Source organism: Microtus oregoni, unplaced genomic scaffold (assembly GCF_018167655.1).
Source record: "Microtus oregoni isolate MIOR12 unplaced genomic scaffold, Mior012 000013F_ref0000133, whole genome shotgun sequence".
NCBI classification, from domain to species: Eukaryota; Metazoa; Chordata; class Mammalia; order Rodentia; family Cricetidae; genus Microtus; species Microtus oregoni.
Window position 1 is genome coordinate 296,220 of NW_024543072.1, and position 26,300 is coordinate 322,519.

A 26,300-nucleotide genomic window follows, 5' to 3' on the forward strand; every position below is an offset into this window, starting at 1 on the left:
GCAGGCGGATCTGTGAGTTTGAGGCTAACCTGCTCCACAGAGTGAGTTCCAGGCCAGCCTGGTCTACACAAAGAAACACTGTCTCGAAAAACCAAAGTAAAGACGTCTTGGTGTTCTTTCCCCTACTCTTTCCCTGCCTTCTCTCAAATTATGGGTTACAAAAGACAGCCATAGAACAAGGAGAAGACCCAGGTCAGTAAAAGACTTAACAATGTTTATTTGCCCAAATTTGCCTTTCCTCCTGGCCCACCATTTCTCTGTTCACGTTTCTAAATACAGGGTCTTCCGAATTCCAGTCAGTCCCTAAAATGTCTCCTGAGACTCCTCCCCTGCAGAGTTAGAGCTTTGCAAGTCTGGGTCTCAGCTAGACAAGGACCTACTTGCGAGTCTTAACACGGGCTTGCAGGTGGGGACTTGGGAGAGTTAATTGGAGTTTGGGGCCCTGGTGTGTGGCCTGCAGAGGGGTGTGAGCTTTGAATTTCATCTGAGTTGTCACCATCGACAGTTGGGGAACTGGGAATTATGGTCGGGTTTGCTGCTTGCTGTACAGTCTTTGTGACAGATTTCTTCTGTTTCTTCTGACTGTCAGGGTCATGGGGCTGTCGGGGTTAGAGTGGGAAAGATGATCATATTTCTGGTTAGGCCAAGATAATCCCCAGTCAGCCTCAGAATTCAACTCCCTTTCTTCCTACACCATGGGCAGGTCAAGAATAGTTATATTTAACCTCCCCTTGAGACTGTTTTATACTGGGGTTAAGGCTGGGCAACAAGATGGCTTTGTTTTGTTCCTTAAGACCTTAGTGACTAAAGATTAGGCAACACAAGACAGAACTGGTTAGAGGTCCCTCCCCTTGCTGGATTGGAATAACAGCTTTGAGGTTGAGAAGAAGTGGAGACTGTAGGAGTTTGGGTTAGATGGGAAGGCTGGATACCTTGCCTAAGATTTCAGGGCGCAGTCCATTAGAGGCCTTGAGTAGATCAGGATTCTTCTGGATCCATTTGGTGAGGGAGGCAGCAGCAGCAGTTGTGCGGGAGGTCAAGGTCACCCGAGCAGGTGGCACCTTCAGGGGCATTTGCCAGGTGCCCATGAAGGAACCCCAAGGACTTGCCTAAAAGAAAAAGGGAGTGTGCAACAGGTCCTCATGGCTGCTGTGTCTGCTTGCCAGGGCTTGCTGGCCTCACGTTCCTTCTGCCCCTTCTGCATCTTAATAACGAAACATCTGAAGGGATCGTCTCCTCACTCTTCCTCTCTTCAGCTATGATGCTGGTTTTCTGCCCCTTTCCTTACAACACAAATTTTGCATTCTTTGGCTAAGCGTGATAAAGGAATCCTGTGCTTAAATATTGAAAACACTGTTTACATATTCATCATCTTCAGGACTTCCATGTGCTCAGCACAGCTCTGTCCTGTGGATAAATTGGTTAGCAGGTTGGGGCACTCACAGACTGGACTCTAATTTTCCATATGGTGGTTGTAGCCCCATTTTTATGCATCAGCCCTTTTTGTTTTGTTTTGAGACAGCATCTATATAGTCCTGACTGGCCTGGCATACACTATGTGTACCAAGCTGACCTCAAACTCACAGAGATCCTCCTGCCTCTGCTTCCTGAGTGTTGGGATTAAAGGTGTGCACCACTCACCTGGCTAACTCTTACCTTTTTGATGGGAATGGGCGTGGGGAATCTCACCTTGGAACGGGGCACCGAAGGCAAGAGATGACCTCGATCGTTGGCAATAATCTGAGTGTAACCTTCATGAGTAGAGGCTCTCTGTGGTGGAGGTGGAAAGAGAAGTACTTGAAGTGAAAGGGAGGAGAAAACGAAGTGTCTGTGGGCTTGCAATAGAGGCATGGGAGAGGAGAAGGTGGACCATTAGAAGGCTAAAGAAGTTAGGTGGGTGAAGAAAGAACAGGAGGCCAGTCACCATCAACTGGCCTTGGAGGGCACTGAGCTCGGAGTACCTCTTTTGTTGGCTTGGCTGGAGACCAGTTCTGCAAGTACTTGGGCGAGAAAGCTTTTTCATACTGTGGAGAGAAAGAGGAGACTCAAAGGCTTCACTTCAAAGGCTCAGGAAATCGTGAGACAGTTCTCGGTACCTGAACGCCAAAGGCTTCAACAACTATGTGAACTCTAACTCACTCTCACAAGGGGTATATAGGGAGGGAGGAGACTAAGTGATGGGTTAAAAAGAAGGCAGAAGTGGGCACTACATCTGGGAAGAAAAGGACCCAGCTGGAGGGGGGAGACGAGGGAGGGACTTAGAACAACAGTATACTTCATACACAGTCGACACGTGTGTGAAGATGCCCCAACAGTGCCCCGAAAACACGACAGAAAGAAGAAAGCACATACAAAAAGAGAAGACATTAAAGACAGAAGAAAGTGTTTCTGTTTCGCCAGCTGTGACTTGAACCCAGGATCTGGTGCCTACTAATCAAGTGCAAGATTACAATCTGTGCTCAAGATGTGTGCTGCCCAGCACATAGCAACCGGCTGCATGTTAAACATGTGAAAAGGAACAAGTAAACTGGGCACTTTAAGCTAAGTATGAAACACTGGAAGGCTGGGGTGTAGCTCAGTGGTAGGGTACTTGTCTAGCACGGACAGAGCCCAGGGTTTGATCCTCTGCACTAGTCGGGAAAAATGGATTTTAACGAGCTAGTATAAGAGAGGTATGTGTGTGTGGAGGGGGTATAGAATTTTTAAAATAATTTAAAAAATATCAATATTAAAATACTTTGGTTGGGGCTGGAGAGATGGCTCAGAGGTTAAGATCACTGACTCCTCTTCCAGAGGACCTGAGTTCAATTCCCAGCAACCACATGATGGCTCACAGCCATCTATAATGAAATCTGGTGCCCTCTTCTGGCATGCAAGCATACATAGAAGGAATGTTTTATACATAATAAATAAATAAATCTTTTTAAAAAATTAAAATAAAATACTTTGGTTTTATTGGGTTCCACTTGAGCATTATTAAATTTAATTTTTAATTTTCACATAGCTGCTAAAGCCTTTAAAATTATGTTTGTGATTTACTTTGTCAGGCAATGCTGGACTAGACCAAGGGTAAGTAACTAAATCCCTATTGCTTCATGCTTTTGAATGACCATAGAGCAGTGAATGTCATACCTACTAAATCTGTCTGTCTGTCCTTTCATCCGTCCGCCCGTCCATCCATCATTTAAGGCCCCTAGGGGTCCAGCTTTCTGCCTCTGTCTCCCTGGCAAAAAATGTTTTTTTACAGCCTGGAGGTGGTGGCTCTCGCCTTTAATCCCAGCATTTGGGAGGCAGAGGCAGACAGATCTCTATGGGTTCAAAGCCAGCCTGGTCTACAAAGTGACAGGGCAACCAGGGCTGTTACACAGAGAAACCCTGTCTTGAAAAATAACAACAGCGACGAAATAATGGATCTTACAAACATTTGTGTTGCTTTAACAAAAGGTAGTTGGCCATAATGATACACACACCTATAATCTCATTACTTCCCAGAGTGAAGTAGGAAGATTTGGAGTTTGTGGGCTAGTCTAGGTAGGCTACAGAGGAGCAATACCTTACCTCCCCCCCCACACACATAAAAGAAGAAGAAAATCCACTAAAATTTGAATTCCAACTGAACAAAATGTTATTTCCAAAAGAATTCCAAAATGTGTAGACAGGGTCTTCCAACAGGGTCTTCCGACAGGGTCCCACTACCACACTCTGGCTGGCCTGGAACTTGCTATGTCGGCCAGGCCAGCCTCAAACTTTCAGTGATTATTTTGCCACCTTGTCCTAAATACTGGGATTACAGGTACATACCACCATGGCGGGATTTGTGTGTGTGTGTGTGTGTGTGTGTGTGTGTTTGAGGGGGGTTTCATGGAGCTCAGGCTAGCCTTGGATTCGGTTTGTAGCCAAGGATACCCTGAACACCTGACCATCCTGCTTTGCCTCCAAAGCCCTAGGATCAGCGGGAGCACATCTACACTCGCTTTAGTTACTACCTCTTGAATTTTTCCAAAACAAATTAGGGAGAACTGTCATGTAAATAGCTGTGACTTTGTTATTTGACTTACAAAGTCTAAAGCGTTTACTCTGGCCTGTAAAAATAGAATCCCTGCCTTCTGGTTTACACTCTACAAGCTTAACTCAGGCCCTTTTGGCTGGTTCCTGGACCTTCCCAACTGTGAGGTGAAACCCTCAGTCCCCTCAGCGTCTGTTTGGGGAGCAGAATGTGCTGGAGGGGTAGGCCCAAAGGTAGAATCTGGAAGGTAAAATCAAATGTCGGGGGTAGAACGAGAACTTACCTGGTTGGCACTGTAGTTAGTGGCCATGATCCTGTCCTGTTTACACTTGTTGCCTGGCAACTGCAGAAGGGCAGCCTTCTGGGAGGACCTCCCAATCAGCAGGGGTTGGCTATCTTCTGGGGCTCACACTGCCCCCTTCCTTTTTCTCTGAAACCTAGGTTTCTTTTTTTTTTAGAGTGTGGAGGACCAAATAAACATGAAAAAAAAGTGGGCAGAGAAGCAGCTGCCTCTTTCCCCAACATGTTAGCCCTGCTTCAGAATTTCAAGGTTGTTTCTGAATGACATCTTCAACTATTTAAACAAACTGGGACACTAAGAGCTGAGTCTGTGCGACAGTGTGGTATAATGAACTAACTGTAGAATTAGGAACAGGATGGGTCCTTATTTAACATGGTATTATATGGCTTAAGCCCCTGGCGACCCTTCGATAAACAGCTATCATTACATACTGTGGAGATGGCCTACTTCGTACAGTGCAGGATAAAATGAATGAACTATCCAGACGTTGTAAGCGCACAGTGGGAACTGAACACAGCCAAGACACTGTTTACAGAATAACAAATAGGAAGCCACCAACTTGTTTGCTCCCAGAAGGAAATGTACGTCTCGTCTTGGTCCTTAAACGACTCCTGTCTCCTCCATCAGTCCACAATCACAGAACCTAAGAACATAGGTTCATGGTGTCGGTTAGGATACGGCAAATCGGGACCTACGGTGGGAAACTGAGCGGGGGTGATGACAATGTAAGATTAAAGTACCAGGTTTGGGAGGATCAAGTGATGGTGCCTAAATCTGCTAGATGTAAAACTGAGAAACCCTCTGAGACTCCCCCAAATTCCTGTTAAACCGATTGACTCATCTACTGGGGTCTTAGAACTAAAGAGCGCTTGTCAGTTATACAGCCTCAAGTTTTTAAAAAAGAAGAAAAGAAACAAGTCCAAAGAAATAGGTACTTCAGAGCCAGATATGGCAGGGCATGCCTGTGATCCCAGTATTCAGGAAGCAGAGGCAAGTGGATCTCAAGTTCAAGATCAGCCTGAGCTATGTAGCCTTTGGGAGAGACCGGGCGGTGATGGTGCATGCCTTTAATCCCAGCACTCTGGAGGCACAGGCAGGTGAATCTCTATGGATTTGAGGCCAGTCTGGTCTACAAGAGCTAGTTCCAGGACACGCTCCAAAGCTACAGAGAAACCCTGTCTCAAAAAACCAATATAAATATATGAAGGACTCACAAGGCCCACACCTCTCGGGGCTATATAGGCAGTTAACAGTTGCTGGGGGAGGGGCTCTCAAGGCTCCACCCTTTACATGGAGTCATTGGCAGTTAATGGTTGCTGGAGAAGGGCACGACCTTTTTCTTTAGTGTTGTAGCCAGCCACTGGTGGGTTACCTCCCACTCATGCGAGCAACCCTGAGCTCAGTAGGACATACACATTCACACGCACACCAGGGCATGGTGGTGCCTTTCATCCCAGCACTTAGGAGGCAGAGGCAGATGTGTCTCTGTGAATTTGAAGTCAGCCAAGTCTACATAGTGAGTTCCAGGCCAGCCAGGGCCACACAATGAGACCTTATCTCAACAAACAAACAACAAACATCCCTATAACGTGGCAGGGGGACTTGTTGGGGGGGGCAGAGGGAGGTTTATTGGGAGGGATAAGAGGATAAGATCAGAATATGGACATGTATGAAAATGTCACAGTGAAACCATTACATAATTAATAAATCTGGTTTAAAAAAAGGAAGTGTGTAGCTGGGTGGTGGTGGTGCACGCCTTTAATCCCAGCACTCGGGAGGCAGAGGCAGGCAGATCTCGGGAGTTAGAGGCCAGCCTGGTCTACAAGAGCTAGTTCCAGGATAGGAACCAAAAAGCTACGGAGAAATTCTATCTCGAAAAAAATCCAAAAAAAAATAAAAATAAAAATAAAATAAATAAAAAAGGAAGTGTGGAGGGAGCAAGGGAGCTGGAGGATGGCTCAGTGATTAATGTTTGCTGCCCTTGCAGTGGACCCAAGTTCAGGTTCCCAGCAGCCACGGCTCATAACTCATAAGCTACATGGAATCTGACCCCCTCTTCAGACACAGCCACCCAACCCATACATATGATTAAAAATAAAATCTTTTTTTTTTTTTTTAAAGAAAGCAAACTGCTTGTGGTACCTGACACCTATAATCCCAGCACTTGAAATGCTGAAGCAGGAGGATTGCTACAAGTTTGGGGCTAGCTTGGCTTACTTGAGACTCTGCCTCCAAAATTCAGGGGGAGATAATTGCTAGTTCTTTCTTCTCCTAAAATCTTTATCCCATCCAATACACCCCTCATAAGGACACTTGTGACCCTTCTAGATAGTGGGGTAAAAACAGCCCTTGTTAGGCTCTCACAGTTAACTGCTGGGTAGTGTGACATAGGAAAGCACCTGTGTGCGTTGTCCCTGGGATTCTCATGGCGCTCTAGAGTGATGGGAGAGAAAGAAGTTAGTTTAGGACGAAGGACTGTCTCTGCTCTAGAACATCCATTTTGACAGCTCTGCACCCATGGTTCCTCTGGGAGCTTCTGTCTTTGTTACCTGCTATGAAGATGGTTTTCCTTGGTGCTGTGGACAGTGTGTAAACTTGGAGCTAAGTGAGGACAGCCACTAGTGTTCATCCTGGAGCCAAACTATCTGGGTGAAATTCTAGATGTGCTTGGAATCTGAGGCCTTTCTTAGGGAATAATAAGTTCATCTGCCCAGCCAGGCGATGGTGGCGCACGCCTTTAATCCCAGCACTCGGGAGGCAGAGGCAGGCGGATCTGTGTGAGTTCGAGACCAGCCTGGTCTACAGAGCTAGTTCCAGGACAGGCTCCAAAGCCACAGAGAAACCCTGTCTCGAAAAAGAAAAAAAAAAAAAAAAAAAAAAAAGTTCATCTGCCCAGGCCTCTGTGACCTTGAATGGAAAGTGAAGGCAGTCCTACTTCTTAGTTTAACTATGCATAACATGCTGTGGTAGACATTTGATACAAGGAGGCTTCAATAATTTTAACATTGTTATTGGCTTAAGAATACCCAGAGGGATGGGCTGGGTCCGGTGCACACCTTTCATCCCAGCGCAGGAGGCAGAGGCAGGTGGATCTCTTCATAACTGTGTGGACCACACTCATGATGCATGCATCAACTTTGCATACTCAACACTGAGGCTTCTCCCATGATCTCGCAGAGACAAGGCAGCAATGCCACTGTTCACGAGTCACTTTGCATGTGAGCGTGCTCTGTAGTGTACACTAGGAAACAAGGTTGTAGAATCAAAGAGTCAGCTTTGGAAAACTGCTTTTCACAGACCTATGAACGTCCTCTGGCAGGTCTGTGGATGGAACCTGGGCTTGCTAGAGTGATTAGCGCTCCAAATAACACAGCACTACCACTGTGGTTTATCTAATTCACAGTAGCCCAAAGTAGGAGACTTGGACTTCCCACAGAAAACAGGATCTCTAGTCTAAGCTGGCTCAATTTCCTGTGTAGCTATGGGCTGGAGATGACCTTCAACTTCTAATCCCCCTGCCTCGACCTTCCAAGCACTGGAGCTGTGCATGCATGTGCACACTCAGCTTAAAACATGAACTTTGCCAGGCAGTAGTGGCACATGCCTTTAATCCAGCATTTGGGAAGCAGAGGCAGGTGGATCTCTGTAAATTCGAGGCCAGCCTAGTCTACAGAGTGAGTTCCAGGACAGCCAGAGATGTTACACAGAGAAACCCTGTCTTAAAAAAAAAAAAGTTTATTTTCAAAATACGGAATGCTTCATGTTCGTATGGCAGTCTTGCACAGGGGCCATGCTGATCTTCTCTGTATTGTTCTGTGCTATGGCTCACCCCTGTGACAGGAGCATACAGCTTGAACTTTTAATGTATTTCCTCCCCTTGGCAAAAATATGAACCCAAAAATGATGAATAAGCAGTTATTGTTAAAGACTTAGGCATCTATTTCCCCTACCACACGGTTTGGACCACTTGAACCATTATCTCTAGTATGTTGTCAACCCTTCAAGATTTCTCCCAAGTAGCTCCAAGGAGCCCTGCATCCTACCTCCCTGGTCCAGATGGTAAAAAGGTGCTGGAGGGGAGACCTGGGTTTTGTAGATTTCCCCATAAAAACGGAAATAGTTTTGTACACAATAAGGTCAGAAATGATGCATGGCTACAAATGTAAAAGCTTCAGTCACAAAACACCTCCAAGGGCCGAGCGGTGGTGGCGCACGCCTTTAATCCCAGCACTCGGGAGGCAGAGGCAGGCGGATCTCTGTGAGTTCGAGACCAGCCTGGTCTACAAGAGCTAGTTCCAGGACAGGCTCCAAAACCACAGAGAAAAACCAAAAAAAAAAAAAAAACCACCTCTAAGTTCAACAGCCATATTAGTTTTCTTCTCTGAGACTACGGCGCCCCCTACTGGACATTGCAATTAAAATCTCTCTCTCTCTCTCTCTCTCTCTCTCTCTCTCTCTCTCTCTCTCTCTCTCCTCTCTTGTGTTTGTGTGTGTGTGTATACAATAACAAAAACAAAACTGGTAGTTTTTTTTTTTAGCCGAACTACTCAAGGAAATAGAGGAGATGGCAGAAACTACATTAGAATTAATGAAGAGGCAAAACAGAGTGTGTATCGCAGACGGTACCACGTAGCTCATACTAACCTTGAACTTCCAGAGTAGCAGAGCCTGGCCTTAAATTCCAGGTCCTCCTGCCTCCACCTCCTGAGCAATGGGATTGGGTCACAAGTGTGACACACTCAGTTGGAGGAAGAAAATTTTTTTTTAAATTGAAAAAAAATCTACATTAAATGGATTTTCAAAAATAGAAAAATCAGCTGAACAAAACTGGTCCGTGCATCTAGTGTGAAGAGGTGAGTTAACATCTAAGAATCACAGACCCTGGCTTTTAGCTTGGGCCTGCTGAGCTCTCAGGCTCACCTCCATTCTTGGAAGCCCCTTCCTCGTCTTTATCTTCAGAAACTATTTCTACCATTTTTTAAAAATTACAGAAACTGCTGGTTGTGGTGGCGCACATCACTAATCCCAGCACTTGGAATTATTTTTATTATTATTTTCTGTATTATTGTTTTTATTGATTTTGTGAGTACCAGGGATTGAACCCAGGTTTGGCACATGCTAGGCAGCACTCGATCACTGAGATACATCCTCCATCCTTTTTAGCTTCTTTTGGAAATTGCTTTTCCTGGGCCAGTGAGATGGCCACGTGAGTAAAGGTGCTTACCACCAAGCCCGACAGCCTGGGTTTGATCCTTGGACCCATGTGGTGGAAAGAGAGAACTGTCTCCTGTAAGGTGTGGCAGGGTCTGGTGTGTGGCAGGCTGCCCTTGAACTCACTGGATAGCCAAGGGTGACGCTGAAATCCCACCCCTCCGACCTCCACCTTCCAAGCACTAGGTCATTACACCAACTGAACTGCATCTCCAGCCGTAAGAATAATTTTTTTTAAATATTTATTTATTATGTATACAATATTCTGTGTGTGTGTATGGCCAGAAGAGGGCATTACAGATGGTTGTGAGCCACCATGTGGTTGCTGGGAATTGAACTCAGGACCTTTGGAAGAGGAGGCAATGCTCTTAACCTCTGAGCCATCTCTCCATCCCCGTAAGAATAATTTGTAAGGGTTGAAGAGATTGCTCAACCGTGAAGGGCACTGGCTGTTTTTCCAGAGGACCAGGGTTCAATTCCCAGCACCCACATGGCAGCTCACAACTGTCTGTAACTCCTGTTCCAGGGGATCCGACACCCTCACACAGACATACATGCAGGCAAAACGCCAATGTACATAAAATGCAAATAAGTAAATTATAAAAAGAATAACTTTTTAAAAAGCCAATTCTCTTTTTTTTTTCTTCTCCTCCTTCTCTGAGAGAGCTCCAAACTCAGAGCAGTCCCTCCTGCCTCAGATTCCTGAGTTCGGGGGTTACAGGTATGTGTTACAATACCTGGAATCCTTTGAACAACAACAAAAATATTTCCCACGAGACAGGGTTTCTTGTGTAGCCCAGGCTGTCCTGGAACTAGTATTGTAGACCAGGCTGGTTTCAAATTCAGAGATCTGCCCACCTCTGCCTCCCGAGTGCTAAGATAAAGGCCCGTACCGCCATGTCTAGCTCACAAAAGAATATTTTTTGAAAGAAGAGTTGGCTATGATCCAAGTTATATATCCCTGAGTTGTGATACATTGTACCATAACACGTTTTGAAGAGTCTGGACACAACCACACAGACCTTAACCTCCCTGTGCTAGAATTGCAGGCATGCCACCTCGCCCCGCTCACCACAGTCCTTAAATTATGTGAGTACTAGTGTCAGGAACAGGAAGACGTGGTGGGAACATCCTGAGAAACAGAGCAGCAGAGAGTCGAGGGCAAAATTAAATTTATGTGGGGCGATAAGCACATAAATGCTAAACCAGGCAGTGGTGGTGCATGCCTCTAATCCCAGCACTCAGGTGGTAGGGCAGGCGGATCTTTGTGAGTTCGAGGCCAGCCTGGTCTACAGAGCAAGTGAGCAAGTTTCAGGACAGGCTCCAAAGCTATAGAGAAACCCTGTCTCAACTCCTCTCCCCTGCTAAAAAAAAAAAAAAAAAACCCTGAGAGCCAAAATCTAAATTACTCAACTCAGAATGCTCAGAATGAGAAAAGACTCTTGGCTTCAAATAAGTACAAATTCCTATTATCTTTGCTTAGAAAGATGTGATTAATATATTAGCTGGTGACACTGTACACTGAAAGCACTGCCCTAGGGAAAAACACTGATGTCTAGGCGAAGATGATTTCTCAGAGCCAGGAAGAGTATCCTGGGGGAGCCTCCAACCCAGGGCTGTCCCAGCTATGGTATCATGAGGGTAGCTTCCATTCCAGAGTCGTCCCAAGTATAGTAGTGTCATGGGGAGCCTCCACCCCAGGGCTGTCCCAGCTATGGTATCATGAGGGTAGCTTCCATTCCAGAGCCGTCCCAAGTATAGTAGTTTCATGGGGAGCCTCCACCCCAGGGCTGTCCATTTCCATAAGCTGCTTCTGTCCAGTATTTTCTCACAGTGCTGAGAAAAATAACCAATATACAAGCCATGTTGTATCTGGTACTATTCCAGGACTTTGCCAGAAGGGAGCTCATAACTTTAAAAAAATAGATACCAAGCCAGCCTGGTCCTCATAGTTCCAAGACAACCAGGACTATACAGAGAGACCCTGTCTCAAAAAAACCTGAATAAATAAATAAATACAGGACATTTAAAGAACCCTGAAAGCAGGAGGTAGAAGTGGAAACACCCCAGGCTTGGGGTGTGTAGCAAAACTCTGGAGGTAACAACAAAAAAAAAAATTGGGCAGTGGTGGCACATGCCTTTAATTCTAGCAGTTGGGAGGCAGAGGCAGGTGGATCTCAGTGAGTTCGAGGCCAGCCTGGTCTACAAAGCGAGTTCCAGGACAGCCAGGACTGTTACACAGAGAAACCCTGTCTCGAAAAACAAAAAGCAAGCAAGCAAAACAAAACAAAACAACCCTCTGTTAAAAAACCAAAAGGGTGGGAGGGGGCAACAGTAGGGATGCATTGTCTCTGCCCCCAAGTCCAGATCACTGACCCTTGAGCTGGGAAGACTTGGTGGCTCCAGGTTGATGATAGCTCAGGGACTGGAATCGTCTGGAACTGCCCATCCATGTGACTGTAAATTATGCTGGTTATAATATACATTACAACAGCATGTTGTCACATATGCAGCTCACCCTTTCCCCCATTTCAGACCCCAGCATGCGTGTCTTACAGGGTCCTTCCAGACTCCTTGTCTGTGAATTGGCTGAATTGGCTGCCCCGCCCTCCACTTTGTGACAGGGAAAAGCAAGGTGTTGGCTGCTTCCCAGCTGAGGTTGTAAGCAGGATCACGAACATGTGACTTCTCAGACAATATCTTGCTTTTAAAATTAATTTTATTGAACTATTTTACCATCGGGGCGTTTTACTTCTCATGTCCAGGATGGTGGATTCTAAGTGCATCCCAAGAGAACAAAGAGGAAGATGTGTCATTTTGTCAAACGAAACCGGTGTCATTTCCTTCTTAGTCAGTGTCTCGCAAGGAGATGCAGACTCCATTGCACAAGTGAATACACAGAAATAGCCAAGATACAAGGTAACGACTGGAAGTTACTAGTGACTACAATTGAATGTCTGGTCTTTCTTTTTTGAGAAGCCTTACCCACAATCAGGTTTGTAAGGTGTGTGCTGTCTTTTTCCTAAACTCCTCTCCGTCTTTCAATGTCTGTATTAAACAAGGTGGTGTTTATACCTGCAGTCAATACCAGCACTCAGGAGGTGGAGGCAGGAGGATAAGCATCAGTACTTGCCATCTCTTCATTTTAACGTGAAGATGAAAAGAAAGAGAGACAGGGAAGAGTAAGACACCTAAGTGTTCGTATGGACTCCTCCAGGCAGAGTCACAAATAAGTATCTTAACATAAGCTGTTAACATAGACCTGAAGTTGTATCTCAAATGGTTGCTTAGAAAACATGTAAACAATATTGTTCTAGAGGCGTGATCAGAGTCACTTGACCCGCTTATGATTTCAAAGTTGACATTAGTGAATTAAAGATTCTAAAAGTTCAGGCGTGATCCTGCACGTGTTTAATTCCAGCACTCGGGAGGCAGAAACAGGCAGATCTCTGAGTCTAAGGCCAGTCTGGTCTGCAGAGCACAAAGAAACCCTTTCTAAAAGACAGAAACAAAACAACAACAACAACAACAACAAACTTAAAAAAGTTACTTAATGAGAGATAATATTCCAAAATTAACTGTTGAACTGTTGGGTCAGGCAGGGGGTGGGAGTGGGGTGCACCATTGCAATTACAACACTCAGATTATTTTTGAGTTCGAGGCCAGCCTGGTCTTCACGTCTACAGAGATGAAACCCTGTCTTGGGCGGGACAGCAGGGGAGGGGAAATTAGACAGGAGTGACGGGAACTCAGTTGAAACGAAAATACCCTTTTCCCTTGCGAGGTCTTGGGGTTCTTCTGACCACAGCTCCGGCCACAGAGAGGATGGACTTGCCCCCGAGAGTCACATCCGGTCCCCCTTTCCAGAAATGAGCTTAGCCCTCCCCCAATAGCCCCCCCCCCCTCCTTTTCCGTGACTCACCCTGGACTACCCAGAAAGCTCTAAAGGGACCGTGGGACCGGGCAGGGAGGCCGGGCGGCCGGAGGTGGGGGGGGATGAGGCGGGGCAGTCAAACCGCCCCCCCCCCGCCCCGCCCCACGAACCGGAAGTTGGGGATGGGCCAAGTGGCCTGCGAGGCCTCAGGTCCACAGTTTCGTCTCGTGCTTTCTAGAAATGCTTTGCAACCCAGGCCAGCCCCAAACTCCTCTGGGAAGCCACCACACAAGACATCCCTCTGGTTTCGGTTGGCTTCCTTTGTTACTAGTTGTTGCAACCGCTTATTTGCTTTCTTCCTGTTAGAAGGGCATAAGCCAGCCTCAATAAATCTTCGACCTCAAAGTCTGTGCTACATGCTATGTGTACTATGACATTGCCTCTTAATAGAAGAAAATACCATACGGGGTACAAAGCAACGTTTATTTAGCTCACATTTGGAGGTCAATGGTCCAGTATCAAGCGCAGTCAAGTGTTAGTTCTCTGGTGAGGACCACATGATGAGAAAGGAGACAGGTGGAGAGATCCAGAAGCCGAGGGAAGTGATGGGCTAGACTTTTTAGAAGAATAACTACCTCAAGAGCTACATTCATGATGAAAGCAGCTCCAATGATCTAGGCACTTTCTACCAGCTCTGTGTGTGTGTGTGTCTTGGGCACACACATATATGCAGGAACACAGTTATAATGCATGGGTTAACTTACTTATTGGGCTCTACTTTTATTTTTAATTGATTTTTATGTGTACAGGTGTTTTGCCTGTATGCATATGTCTACACAAGCTGGGTGTCTGGTGCTCAGGGAAGCCAGACGAGGGGGTGGGATGAGTTTCACTGCGGGTGCTGGGATCGTCTGGAAGAGCAGCTTTAACCACTGAGCTGTCTCTCTGGTCCCGTCAGGGCTGTGTTCTCACCTCAGCAGAGCCACAACGGGCTCTACTGCTTATAGCTTCTAGCACACAAACATTTGGGGACACATACTTAAACCACATCCAACACATAGTACAACATTAGGCAACATACTCATGACTTAATACATGGATACATGGGGGGTTGTTATTTTGCCTAAGATTGTGGGTCAAGTTCAGGGCCAGGTTTTAGGTTAGTGTATGATTTCTGGTCCAGGTTCAATTGCAGCTCAATCCTCCTCCTTCCTCGCTGGAATTCGGGGTGATGAGCAGACTCAGAATGCTGCACAATGGTGAGCTCTTTCTTTCTGATCCCCAGGATGTGGTTTTTCACTGTGTTTTGGAATGCTTTGCCCTGACGATAACAGTAGGCCATCATGTACTTGGCATTAAATAAAAAATTTGTTAAAAAGGGATATACAAAACAAAAACTCAGGTGGCTGATGCAGGAGTATTGCCTCGGGTTCAAGGCCAGTACAGACCACAGTGTGAAACCCTGTGTTCTGTATCATCCTTCAGTTTTGTTTTCTGTTTTCTTTTTTGAGACAAGGTTTCTCCATAGTTTTGGAGCCTGTCCTGGAACTTGCTTTGTCGACTGGTCTGGCCTCGAACTCACAGAGATCTGCCTGCCTCTGTTTTCTGAGTGCTAAGATTAAAGGCGTATACCACAACTGCCCAGAACTACGTCTTCAATTTTGGATGAGTGAATTTTTAAGTATAGATGGAGCAAAATTAAAAACGTCCAGGTAGAGAAGCATATATCTTTAATCCCAACACTAGGGAGGCAGAAGCAAGCAGATTTCTGTGAATTTGAGGCCCTCCTGGTGTACATAGAGAATTTCAGGCCAGCCAGAGATACATAGTAAGACCCTATTTTTTTTTTGTTTTTTTTTTTTTTGTTTTGTTTTTGGTTTTGGTTTTTCGAGACGGGGTTTCTCTGTGGCTTTGGAGCCTGTCCTGGAACTAGCTCTGTAGACCAGGCTGGTCTCGAACTCACAGAGATCCACCTGCCTCTGCCTCCCAAGTGCTGGGATTAAAGGCGTGCGCCACCATCGCCCGGCGTTAGACCCTATTTTTAAAAAAGAAAAGAAAGGGGGAAACTGTATTAAGAGCATTGTTTGCCTGGTTGCTCTTCCTTGGGACTGGGCTTGGTTCCCAGCAGCCACACGGCAGCAGCTCTATACTGTTCATATTGACTGCATCTCTCTCGAGCCATGGGCATTATTATTTCATAAACATTATGTTTATTAATTATTATTATTATTATGAGATATAGAGTTTCTCTGTGTAGCCCTGGCTGTCCTGGGACTCACTCTGTGTTGGGTCCATGGGGGTCGCACAAAGATGGGGACAGACCACCGAAGTCTAATAAACCAGAAGCAAACTTTTTTCCAGGAAAAAAATTAAAAATTAAAAAAATAAATCTCCACGGGGCACAAAAAGCTTATCATCTAGCTGAGACCACAGCCAGAGATGGATCTGTAAGGCTGTGTGTGGCAAAGGCCAGTTTTTGAACTCCTCCTTTTATAGCAAGCACTAGGCAATAACGAAAGAGGTTTTACAACCTCAAGGTAAAACTCAGACACAAATTGCCCTTCTTTGCAATTCCCATTAACAGAGTTTTCAGTTAGACTAGTGTTTGTATTTAATCTACTGTTTTTCCCTGGCATTCCTGGATAGTGTTTACCAAGGCTCTGCACCTCCCCTGGCACCGTCAGTTCCACATAGCAGGGAAGGGTATGGGACGACATAAAACCAAAAAGTCAAAAGTCACGTACATCCCATCATTTAAAAGTTAACTCAGCTTGCATTAATTTCTGGTCATGAGTGGCCAGAGGCTTATCTAAAATCTGACCCTCCGTTTGCAGAGCTGACCCTCAGTTTGTAGACGGCTACTTCCCTGGTGTAAACAGAGCAGCCAGTTGTAAAGCCCAGTACCCCACTGCTAATGGTTAATCCTTACGCTGCTCAGAAAGCTGCTGACAGTTCTCATCTCCTAGGCTTACAACCTTATATTTCTTTACTCTTACATTCTTATTTCTTGACTCTACATTTCTATATTCTTATATTCTTATTCTTGGACTATTTATCTGTAGAACTCAGAGATTGGCCTGCCTCTGTTGCTTGAAAGCTGGGATTAAAGGTGTGCGACACCAATGGCCAGCTCCATAAACTTATTTGTTTTGTGTATGTATGTACAACTAACTACCTGCAGGACAGAAGGTGTCAAATCCTCAGGAATTAGAGCTCCAGGTGATTGTGAGCCAGCTGGTGTTGATAGCAGACCCACCTGGGTCCTCGGCAAGAGCTCTCTGACAGCTGAATCAGTTATTTCCCTTCTGACCCTTTATATATATATATATATATATATATATATATATATATATATATATATATATATAATGTAAGGAAATATATCCCAGCACTCGGGAGGTCTTTGTGAGTTTAAGGCCGGCTTGGTCGACTAGAGCTAGTTCCAGGACAGGCTCCAAAGCTACAGAGAAACCCTGTCTTGAAAAACAACAACAACAACAAAATGTTTCAAACTGATTTAGAACCAAGGACATTAAGATTCCTTGTGGAAAGAGACTGTGAAGAGGGAGAGAGAAAAGTAATTTTTATGTCCAAGAACCGGATGGTGTCATCTTATAACAACCAAAACCACCGACAGTAAAGACAGGTGTAAATAAGAGATGGGAGCGTCTCTGCTAAATGAAGGTTAATCAAACCGCATTATAAAGCAAGATTTAATATATATATATCGGGGGAGGGGGTTTGGATCTCAGTACAGGTTATAAACTCTGGAGGAGAGGGACACGAGGCAATCCCCCTGAAGAAACTAGAGCCCTTCCTCCGGGGGGCAGAAGTCAGACTTGACTCCACGCACCGAGCAGCGTGTTTCTGGCTCTCAGTGTGTCCACGGCGCCTTCTGGAAGACACGATCCAGAAACTGAAGGGCAACACAAGTACCTATGGATCTCTCGCTGAAGAAACAAAATCCACCTTATGTGTCGATGTCCTGAAAGGACCAGCTCACCGCCACCAACCTGCCTTTCTTCGTGTAATTGTCATTGCAAATGCTCCAATCCTCGTAGGGCCCCGGAGACGTGGGGATTTCATTGTGAATTGGTTGGGTTCTTTTCCCCAAGATGATCCTTCTACCAGAGTGAAAAGACAAAAAAAAGAAAAAAGAAAAAAAGAAATTGACCAGCTGTTTCCGCCCGGTTTCGAACCGGGGACCTTTCGCGTGTGAGGCGAACGTGATAACCACTACACTACGGAAACCGGCTGGTGGCGTTGGCCTTGTAAGCAGGCTACATTTGGAGTGAATTTATTGTTTGCTGACTCCGTTTTTAAATTCAACCCAGTCAATCAACTTCTGAAATCAGGCAGGTTCCACTCTGAGGCTAGATGACATTCACCCATGGAGATACGTGGTAGCTCCAAAGAAAACTGCCAGCGAGATTAAGGACCCCAGGACCTCGAGGCCACAGGAGGAGCTGTTCTCGGCTTCCGTAAGCACCCACGCTTTTCCAGATCCCGAGGAGCTCCAGGAATTGATTAATTTAGGGCGCCCCCTGGCGCCCAGCATCTGCTGTGCCGCGGGACTGGAGAAAAAACGGACCGGTCGGTCATCAGGCAGGAAGCCATTCAGGTGAGGGCCTTGGCAAGAAGGACGTTGTAAGCTCAGGCACAAAACAATGAAAATGCATCTTACGTTTATCCTATGTCTAAATTGAAAGCATTTTCAGGCTTTCTCGTTTAGCTTTTTTTTTTTGTTTTGTTTTGAGACAGAGTTTCTCTGTGGTTTTGGAGCCTGTCCTGGAACTAGCGCTTGTAGACCAGGCTGGTCTACAAGAGTTCCGCCTGCGTCTGCCTCCCGAGTGCTGGGTTTAAAGGCGTGCGCCACCAGCGCCCGGCGTAGGTTTTTATTTATTTATTTATTTATTTATTTATTTATTTAAATGAGTCAAAAGGTTTATGTGAAGTACTCGTCGATGACATTCTTGACCTTAGTACTTAACCACTGCGCAGCTGGAGGAGAGGGACTTGAGGCAGTCCTGCTGTAGAGAACAACACCCTCGTCTGAGCTATGTAAACCAATCTCTCTCTCTCTCTCTCTCTCTCTCTCTCTCTCTCTCTCACACACACACACACACCCCTAACATATTTTTAATTAAAAATAAACTTAAATAGTTTGAATTTTACCTGTTACCTATGTTGTGTAATTACAGCATTTAATACCCACAAAGTGCTCTCGATTTTCTAGTTGTTGGCCTCTGTTTTATCTGGACTTTTCTTTTTGTTTTGTTTTGAAGCAGGGTCCCTCTATGCTGCCCTGGCTGTCCTGGAACTTGATTTATAGACTATGCCTGCCTTTGCCTCCCAAGTGATGGGATTAAAGATGTCTCTAATCTCCTATATTGGGTTTTATTTTACAGTGTGTTGTTTCTTACAGGGTTTTGCTGTAGCTTTGGAGCCTGTCCTGGAACTAGCCCTTGTAGATCAGGTAGGTAGGCCTCAAACTCACAGAGATCTGCCAGGCCAGCTACAATGTATTTATTTTTTAAATTAGCTCAAATTTACAGTGATCACATTTTTAACCTTAGCACTCAGGAATTCTAAGGCAAGAAAATGTGGGGTTTGTGGCCCATCTAAACTTTAAATCCAAACTCTGAGAAAGCAAACAAAAGGACAGACTCCTTTGCCCAAGTCTTAACTCCCAGTACCCAGGAGGAAAAGGTCAGTGGATGTCTACGAGTTCCCATTGGACCTGCCTGTTTGGGATTGCTTAACCCACTCTGCTGGGGACATTTACACGTTAGAAATCAACATAGAGCCAGATGGTGGTAGTGTATACTTTTAATCCCAGGACTCAGGAGGCAGGGACAGGCAGATCTTTGAGTTCAAGGACAGCTCTGATCTACAGAACAAGTTCCAGGACAGCCAGAGAGACACAGAGAAAGCCTGTCTCAATAAACAAACAACTAAACAGGAAAAGGAATTCATACAGAAAGATTGGATTAATGTACATGGTTTTAATAGGATGCAGATCCTCCTTCCCCCGCTTCCTTCTCTGTATGTGATAGAATGTCCCGATAGTGCCGGAAACATAGCCAGCAACCTCCCCTAGCCATGAAACCTGCTGGGTTACACCTAACCTGACTCCGGAGTTTTCACATGGCCTAGGCTTCCTTTGTGTCACAAATACCTTTTGTTGCCCTATGTTTCCCATGGACACAAAGCCTATGCAAAACTTGGTTTAAGGGAAACCAGGAAAACCATGGTACCTCGTGAGTTAGGTATTTGCACCTGGCATTGTATTCTTAGCAGCTTATATCAGTTTGTTCTGAGATATGGAAATCTAGTTAAGTTCATATTCCATGTGTCTCTGGGTCTTCATTTCTCTGTCCCGCGTGAACCCACACACCCGTGCCGAAATATTCGCGACATCGGTATTTACTACGTTCTTTGGGCCTCTAAGAGCAGGTGTGTTCCAGGTTTGGACCGCGTGGGTAATGCCATCAGCTCCACTGCTGTCTCCACTTTGACGGTTCTTCTCAGGTAGCCCAGTTAGGGAGCCCAATCAGCACGCTTAATTTACATATTTTAGGAATGGGGTCATTCTCAATTCATTTCATCTGAGAGAAGGGGGTGGGGCAGAGGAATGAGGACACATGTCTACCCATAATCAACTTTATGTGTGAAATGAACTATAATGAGTCAAGCAAAAGTAAGGTTCTGAGAGCATCAGGGTCCATGGCAACCGTGACAGCTCCTCACTGAGCTTCACCTGTGGTCGGCGTCGAGCAATTCAGGATGTCTGAAAAGTGTACCAGACTTTGACAAATAGAACGGAGGACTGTGGAATATTTGTCTGGTGGTTATAATATTGGCTAGATGTAAAAGCAAGATTTCCTAACCAAGAATTAACCCCAGACCACCACGGTGCTGACAGTCATGAACCCTAGCCACTAGACCACCAGGACGGCGTAATAAATATTTTTACATAGTGCACTCTGGGAAAACTTTGCAGGACTAGTTTGAATATTTTTGTTTGTTTGCTTTAGTTTTTCTGAAATGAGGTCTTACGTAGTCTAGGCTGGCCTCCATCTTGATAGGTAGCCAAAGATGGCCTTGACCTCCTAATCCAGATGCCTCTGCATCCCAAGTGCTAGGATTGCAGGTGTGAGCTGTGGTGCCCCTCTTCGAGTATGTTCTAGTAGTTTTTAGATATACCTGGGTATTTGGAGATGCTTGTGGGTCTAGCACATTGGCTGCCGGAGGCTTCATTGACAGAAAATAAGGAAGAAAGACATTCTAAGTCCTTCTTGAGGTTCTTCTGTCTGACTGTAACTGCTCCTTTGTGTTCTCATTTTCTCAGGAAGGGCCCCGTGCTGTGTGCAATGTGTCTGGCATTTTGTGCATTCCAACAGTAGATATATTTTATGTCAGTTTAGTTCTCAGGTCCCAGAGGGGACTCTAAGAGGATAGAGGCTGAATGTTTGCTGCCCCTAAACCCTTCCAAATTGTCCCCAAATCACTCTTGTTCCCTCTTCGTTGTTTTAATGTCTGCTGTGAAAAATTAATGGAATTAGCTGAACATGGTAGCCAGCACTTAGGAGACAGAAGCAAAGGGCAGGATAATTGCCTCTAGTTTGAGGCCAGCCTGGCCTACATAGTAAGTTCTCATCCAGGCAGGACTTCCCCATGAGTGGATGTGGGAATAAGAGAGAGTAATAGTGTGCACAGATACAAGCAAAGTAATATGTGTGTGACTATATACATGTTATTATATGTTATATGATAAAATATGATAGAATGCTATTCTTGGTTGTCAACTTAGCCATCTCTCCAGCCCCTACTATTTTTTTTTTTTTTTGGTTTTTTGAGACAGGGTTTCTCTGTGGCTTTGGAGCCTGTCCTGGAACTAGCTCTGTAGACCAGGCTGGCCTCGAACTCACAGAGATCCACCTGCCTCTGCCTCCCGAGTGCTGGGATTAAAGGTGTGCGCCACCACCGCCCAGCTTGTGTCCATTTCTTGTGTCTCTTGCCTCTCTCTTCATTCCTCTCTCTTCCAGGGCCCAGGGACCCCGGTTCATTTCCCGCTGGTCAGGACATTAACCAACTGTTCCACAAAGGCAATACCAATACAAATCCTCTTAAAGATCGTATTTATGAGGGGCTCATCAGCCTCCACCTTTGCCCGGGGAGCTTCTGAGAAAAAGAGACTCAGTTTTCTTAAAGGGTGAATGAAGTCCCTGGTACAGTTGACCAGGTTTCATTAAACGGCCCCATACCCAGAAAAGTATGGGTAGCACAAACCGAACCCAGTGGGTTATGAAAAGGAAAGAACATAAGCTTGGGGGAGGGGTAAAGGGGTGCATTGTAGAGGAGTTGGGGGTAAATATGATTGAGATACACTGTAGGGAATTCTCAAAGAATTAATAAAAAGAGGCTTTTTACATTTGTTCAACTATGTTCATAGCAGTATTATTTGTAATAGCCAGAACCTGGAAACAACCTAGATGCCCTTCAATGGAAGAATGGATGAAGAAAGTATGGAATATCTACACATTAGAGTACTACGCTGTGGTAAAAAACAATGACTTCTCGAATTTTGCATGCAAATGGATGGAAATAGAAAACACTATCCTGAGTGAGGTATCCCAGACCCAAAAAGATGAACATGGGATGTACTCACTCATAATTGGTTTCTAGCCATAAATAAGGGTCACGGAGTCTACAATAGGTGAATCTAAAGAAGCTAAGTAAGAAGGGGAACCCAAGGAAAAACATATAGTTATCCTCTTGGCTAAGGGAAGTAGACAAAATTGCCGGGGAGAAAATGGGATCTTGGGGGTGGGGTGGGATGGGGGTAAGGGGAGATGGGGAGAGAAAAGTTAGAAGGGAAGGAGGTCGGGCCTTGGGAAAACAGGAGGATTGGGATAAAGGAAGGTTGGACAGGGGAGCACGGAACCACAATTCTTAGTTAAGGGAGCCACTTTAGGGTTGGCAAGAGACCTGACCCTAGAGGGGCTCCCAGGTGCCCAAGCTGAGGTCCCCAGTTAGTTCCTTGGGCAGTTGAGGATAGAGAACCTGAAATGACCCTATCCTAGAGCAATACTGACGAATATCTTGCATATCATCATAGAACCTTCATCTGGTGATGGATGGAGATAGAGACAGAGACCCACACTGGAGCACTGGACTGAGCTCCCAAGGTCCCAATGAGGAGCAGAAGGAGGGAGAACATGAGCAAAGAAGTCGGGACCATGAGGGATGCACCCACCCACTGAGACAGTGGAGCTGATCTATTGAGAGCTCACCAAGACCAGCTGGACTGTGACTGAGGAAGCATGGGATAAAACTGGACCCTCTGAACATGGCGAACAATGAGGGCTGATGAGACGCAAAGGACAATGGCACGGGGTTTGATCCTACGTAAAGTGATGGCTTTGTGGGAGCCTAGACAGTTTGGATGTTCACCTTCCTAGATATGGACGGAGGGGGGAGGACCTAGGACTTACCACAGGGCAGGGAACCCTGACTGCTCTTTGGACTGGAGAGGAAGGGGGAAAGGAGTGGGGGGAGGGGGAGAAGGGTGGGAGGAGGGGGCGTAGGGTGGGAGGAGGGGGAGGGAAATGGGAGGCTGGGAGGAGGTGGAAACTTGGTTTTTTTTTTTCTCCTTTTCTAAAGAATAAAAAAAAAGACAAAAAAAAAGAGGCTTTTTAAAAAAGTTGTATTTACAGACTCTTTGCATTTGCGACCTTGTCAGAGCTCAGTGGTGTAACTGTAAAACACAGAACACCAGACTACCGTGCCTGTCTCATCCAGGCCCTTGCTGGTTTGCTCACCTCCCAGTTAGAAGTTGGTAACACTAAGCTCACTGAGGACTACAGTTGGAAGGGAGCAAGAGTGGCTGTGTTGAGAAAACAGCTCGCTGTTCATCTGCACTAGGGACTCTGTGCTGGAGAGGTCAGCACGATGTCTTCGTTTTTGCAGAGGTTTTTGAAGCCTGGTTTTATGATTTATTTATGAATTTTAAAGCCAGACACTTTTTTTTTGTGTGTGTGTGTGCAGCAGGTTTTACACGAAGAAACCCTCTCTTAAAAATCCAAAAAGAAAAAAGGAAAGAAAGGAAAAGGGAAGGTTTTAGTAATGGATGTGGTTGTTTCTGGCTTTTAAAAGTCCCAAAGCCATTCATCATTTGGCGTTCTCGTCTATGAAACGTTCAACAAAGATTTCTGACATTCCAGCCATAGTTCCCAGTAGTTACTCAGAGGTTCCGGTTAGAGGCTGAAGACATCACACCTGATGGCGTTAAATGTTTAAATGACGAAATGATCTTGGAAAGAGTCCGTCCTGGGCAGCTGCACTGTAACCACACGCTATGTTTTCAGCCCTCTCTGATTTACAATCACCGAGATCCCCTGGAGCTTTGGAGAAGAGCTGGAGTTCAAAGATCAAGTTCCCAGAAGACTCAAATCAACGAACAGCCTGTCCAGTCTGCTTTGGTTTGCAGCATCCAAGAAGATGATAGAAAGCTCATCAGGAGCAGGTGAGACGGTCCTGAGAGATTCTTTCAAACCTAAGAGCCGGCGGTGTGGTCAGGTGATCTGGGCACTCTTGAGTGGCATGTGTACGCCGCGTGTGATGGTGGCTGTGTAACTTCGCACCAAGGGAAGCAGAAACACTGAGATGTGCAAGTGTAAATTTCGGGGAAGTGCGTTAAAATGTGTAGGATTGTAAGGCAAAGAGAAATGTCCTTGTATGGTGAGGTGTTGCTGGGCAGCATGAGGACCATGAGAAATATTTGGCGAAAAGGAAAACATGATGACCAAAAAAACGCACTTCCCTGACCGGGAATCGAACCCGGGCCGCGGCGGTGAGAGCGCCGAATCCTAACCACTAGACCACCAGGGAGTGATGGTTCTGCTTCTTCCGTAATAAGTCCTGACTATGATTTGACATTCACGGCTAATACAGCTGTTTGATGGCCAGCCATAAGCCGACGCCACACAAAGACACATTCCCTGGGGATACTCCCACTCCTCACAGCCTCAAAACCTCCCGCGCCTTCTTCTGTCCTTCGTGCAGTCGTGACACGGACAGAGAGGCGCCAGACGGGGCCACCCTCGGCCCTGAACCTTGGCAAAAGGTGCTTAAACTGCGTGTCACGGTTGCCTATCAGGTCCTCCCCACGACCGCCCCAACCTCAAAGTCAAAGCCGATACCCACGCCAACCTCAACCGGGCCTCCGCCTGTTCCTCGTGGGCCACAGGAACCAGGGAGCAGCCGGGACAACACCAAGAGGGCACAAAAAAAAAAGATAGCACGCCTCCCCGTCGGGGAATCGAACCCCGGTCTCCCGCGTGACAGGCGGGGATACTCACCACTATACTAACGAGGATGACGACGGCAGTATCCTCCCCAGGACGGCGGGCCATCTCCGACGCACTTCGCAGCGCCCGCCACCCTCCCTCCGAAGCACCGCTGACCTCCGCACCGAACCCCAAAGTCTCCCCGACGCGGCCAGAACGCCCCTCCCACCAGGACCCGACACGCCGCCCTTTGTGACCACCGCGACCCTGGCCCCCTGCCTTCTCCGGAGAAGAGGCGATGTCTGGCAGGCATGTACTGTTGCTGTGCTGGTTCCTACACTGAAGATGGTGTGACACAGCCCGCCTGTGAAAAGATCAGAGCTCCGGGGACTTGGAACATCGTGGCCATCTGAGTAGAAGGCGGTTGCTTGTTTTCTGTGGGTAGGTTGGCAGCTTCAGTGTGGAGTCAACACGTCCCTGTTGTCAGATCCAATCACCGATAGGTGACTGAACGGGTTGAAGTTGCCCCTGCCAAGAACGCACCTACAGCCCGTGGTCGGTAGTCAGGATGGCCGAGCGGTCTAAGGCGCTGCGTTCAGGTCGCAGTCTCCCCTGGAGGCGTGGGTTCGAATCCCACTCCTGACACATGCGTTTTTGTTTTTTTTTGGATTCTTCATTGTAAGGTTAGCAATTCTTTTCTCTTCCTGCCTAGACATAAATACAAATTTTACATTGATTCTCCTCCCTTCCTCACCCCTCCCTCGCACCTTTTTCTTATGAATGCTTGGCACATGGTGCTGTTGAGTACATCCCCAAGCCCTTTTAAACTCAAGCCTTACTTTATTGTGCTTTAAATGTCGTCAGCATCACCCCTCACCCTCACCCCACGTTAACATATCTAGGTTTTCTCCTCATTGCTTCTCCATTTTCAATCATCGCTGAAAGGCCATTACACTTCATGCTGAATCCTTTTCCAGACCCTTTACAACTTGATTTCCACATCTGGTACAAGCCTTATTCAGACTATATAGTTGAATGGTGAGAGCGAACCCTTCTTCTGCAGGATAGCTATCCAGTGTTCCCACCTTTATTTGGCATATAGAACTATTTTTTCTTACTACTTTCTGATACTAGCCTTTACACACTAAATTTCTGATTTTGTATTTAACTCTAAACTTTATGTTTGGCTTGTTTCTTTGTGGGTTTTGCCCAGGGCTGGTCAGGTGCTTTACATGTTAGCTACAAACCCCTGCTCTTTTCAATTTTTTGAGATAGCATCTCACGGAGTTGTCCGGAGTGGTCTAAAACTATGTATCAAAGACTGACTTCACATTTGAGATTCTCCTGGCTGGTCTCCAGTTTTCTAGAACTCAGATTGAGGCTGCCTCAAGTCTCCATTCTTCTTCCCCTCTTGCATTTGTCACCACTTTCTCTCCTTTTACTATACTTTAATACTTTTTTTTTTTAATGTGTGGGTGAGTGTTTGCCAGAATGTAAGAGCTCCATGATAAATACAGAGGCCTGCAGAGGAAATCCGTACACCCGGACTGAGGCATAGCACCCGTGAGCTGCCATATGGGTTCTGGGAACCAAAACTGAGTCATCTATAAGACGTGG

The 26,300-nt window shown here is 46.0% G+C and overlaps 1 protein-coding gene, 4 non-coding genes and 1 pseudogene across 5 annotated transcripts; 1 reads left to right on the forward strand and 5 right to left on the reverse strand.

Moving 5' to 3' along the window:
• Positions 1-202: 202 nt before the first annotated feature.
• On the reverse strand, positions 203-4,338 carry Cfap126 (cilia and flagella associated protein 126). Its single transcript, XM_041662883.1, has 5 exons — positions 4,290-4,338; positions 1,962-2,024; positions 1,690-1,770; positions 933-1,109; positions 203-599 (listed from the first exon to the last, which is right to left on the reverse strand). Exons 1-5 carry the CDS (start codon positions 4,314-4,316, stop codon positions 390-392), a joined length of 558 nt encoding a protein of 185 aa, XP_041518817.1. The 5' UTR covers positions 4,317-4,338; the 3' UTR covers positions 203-389.
• A 3,711-nt stretch (positions 4,339-8,049) lies between these two features.
• On the reverse strand, positions 8,050-8,150 carry LOC121455472 (annotated as a pseudogene).
• Positions 8,151-17,570: 9,420 nt separating this feature from the next.
• On the reverse strand, positions 17,571-17,643 carry Trnav-cac. The gene has a single exon. It is a non-coding gene; the product is annotated as a tRNA-Val (tRNA).
• A 6,570-nt stretch (positions 17,644-24,213) lies between these two features.
• Positions 24,214-24,285, reverse strand: Trnae-cuc. The gene has a single exon. It is a non-coding gene; the product is annotated as a tRNA-Glu (tRNA).
• A 415-nt stretch (positions 24,286-24,700) lies between these two features.
• Trnad-guc lies at positions 24,701-24,772 on the reverse strand. Its single transcript has one exon. It is a non-coding gene; the product is annotated as a tRNA-Asp (tRNA).
• A 473-nt stretch (positions 24,773-25,245) lies between these two features.
• Positions 25,246-25,328, forward strand: Trnal-cag. Its single transcript has one exon. It is a non-coding gene; the product is annotated as a tRNA-Leu (tRNA).
• Positions 25,329-26,300: the final 972 nt, after the last annotated feature.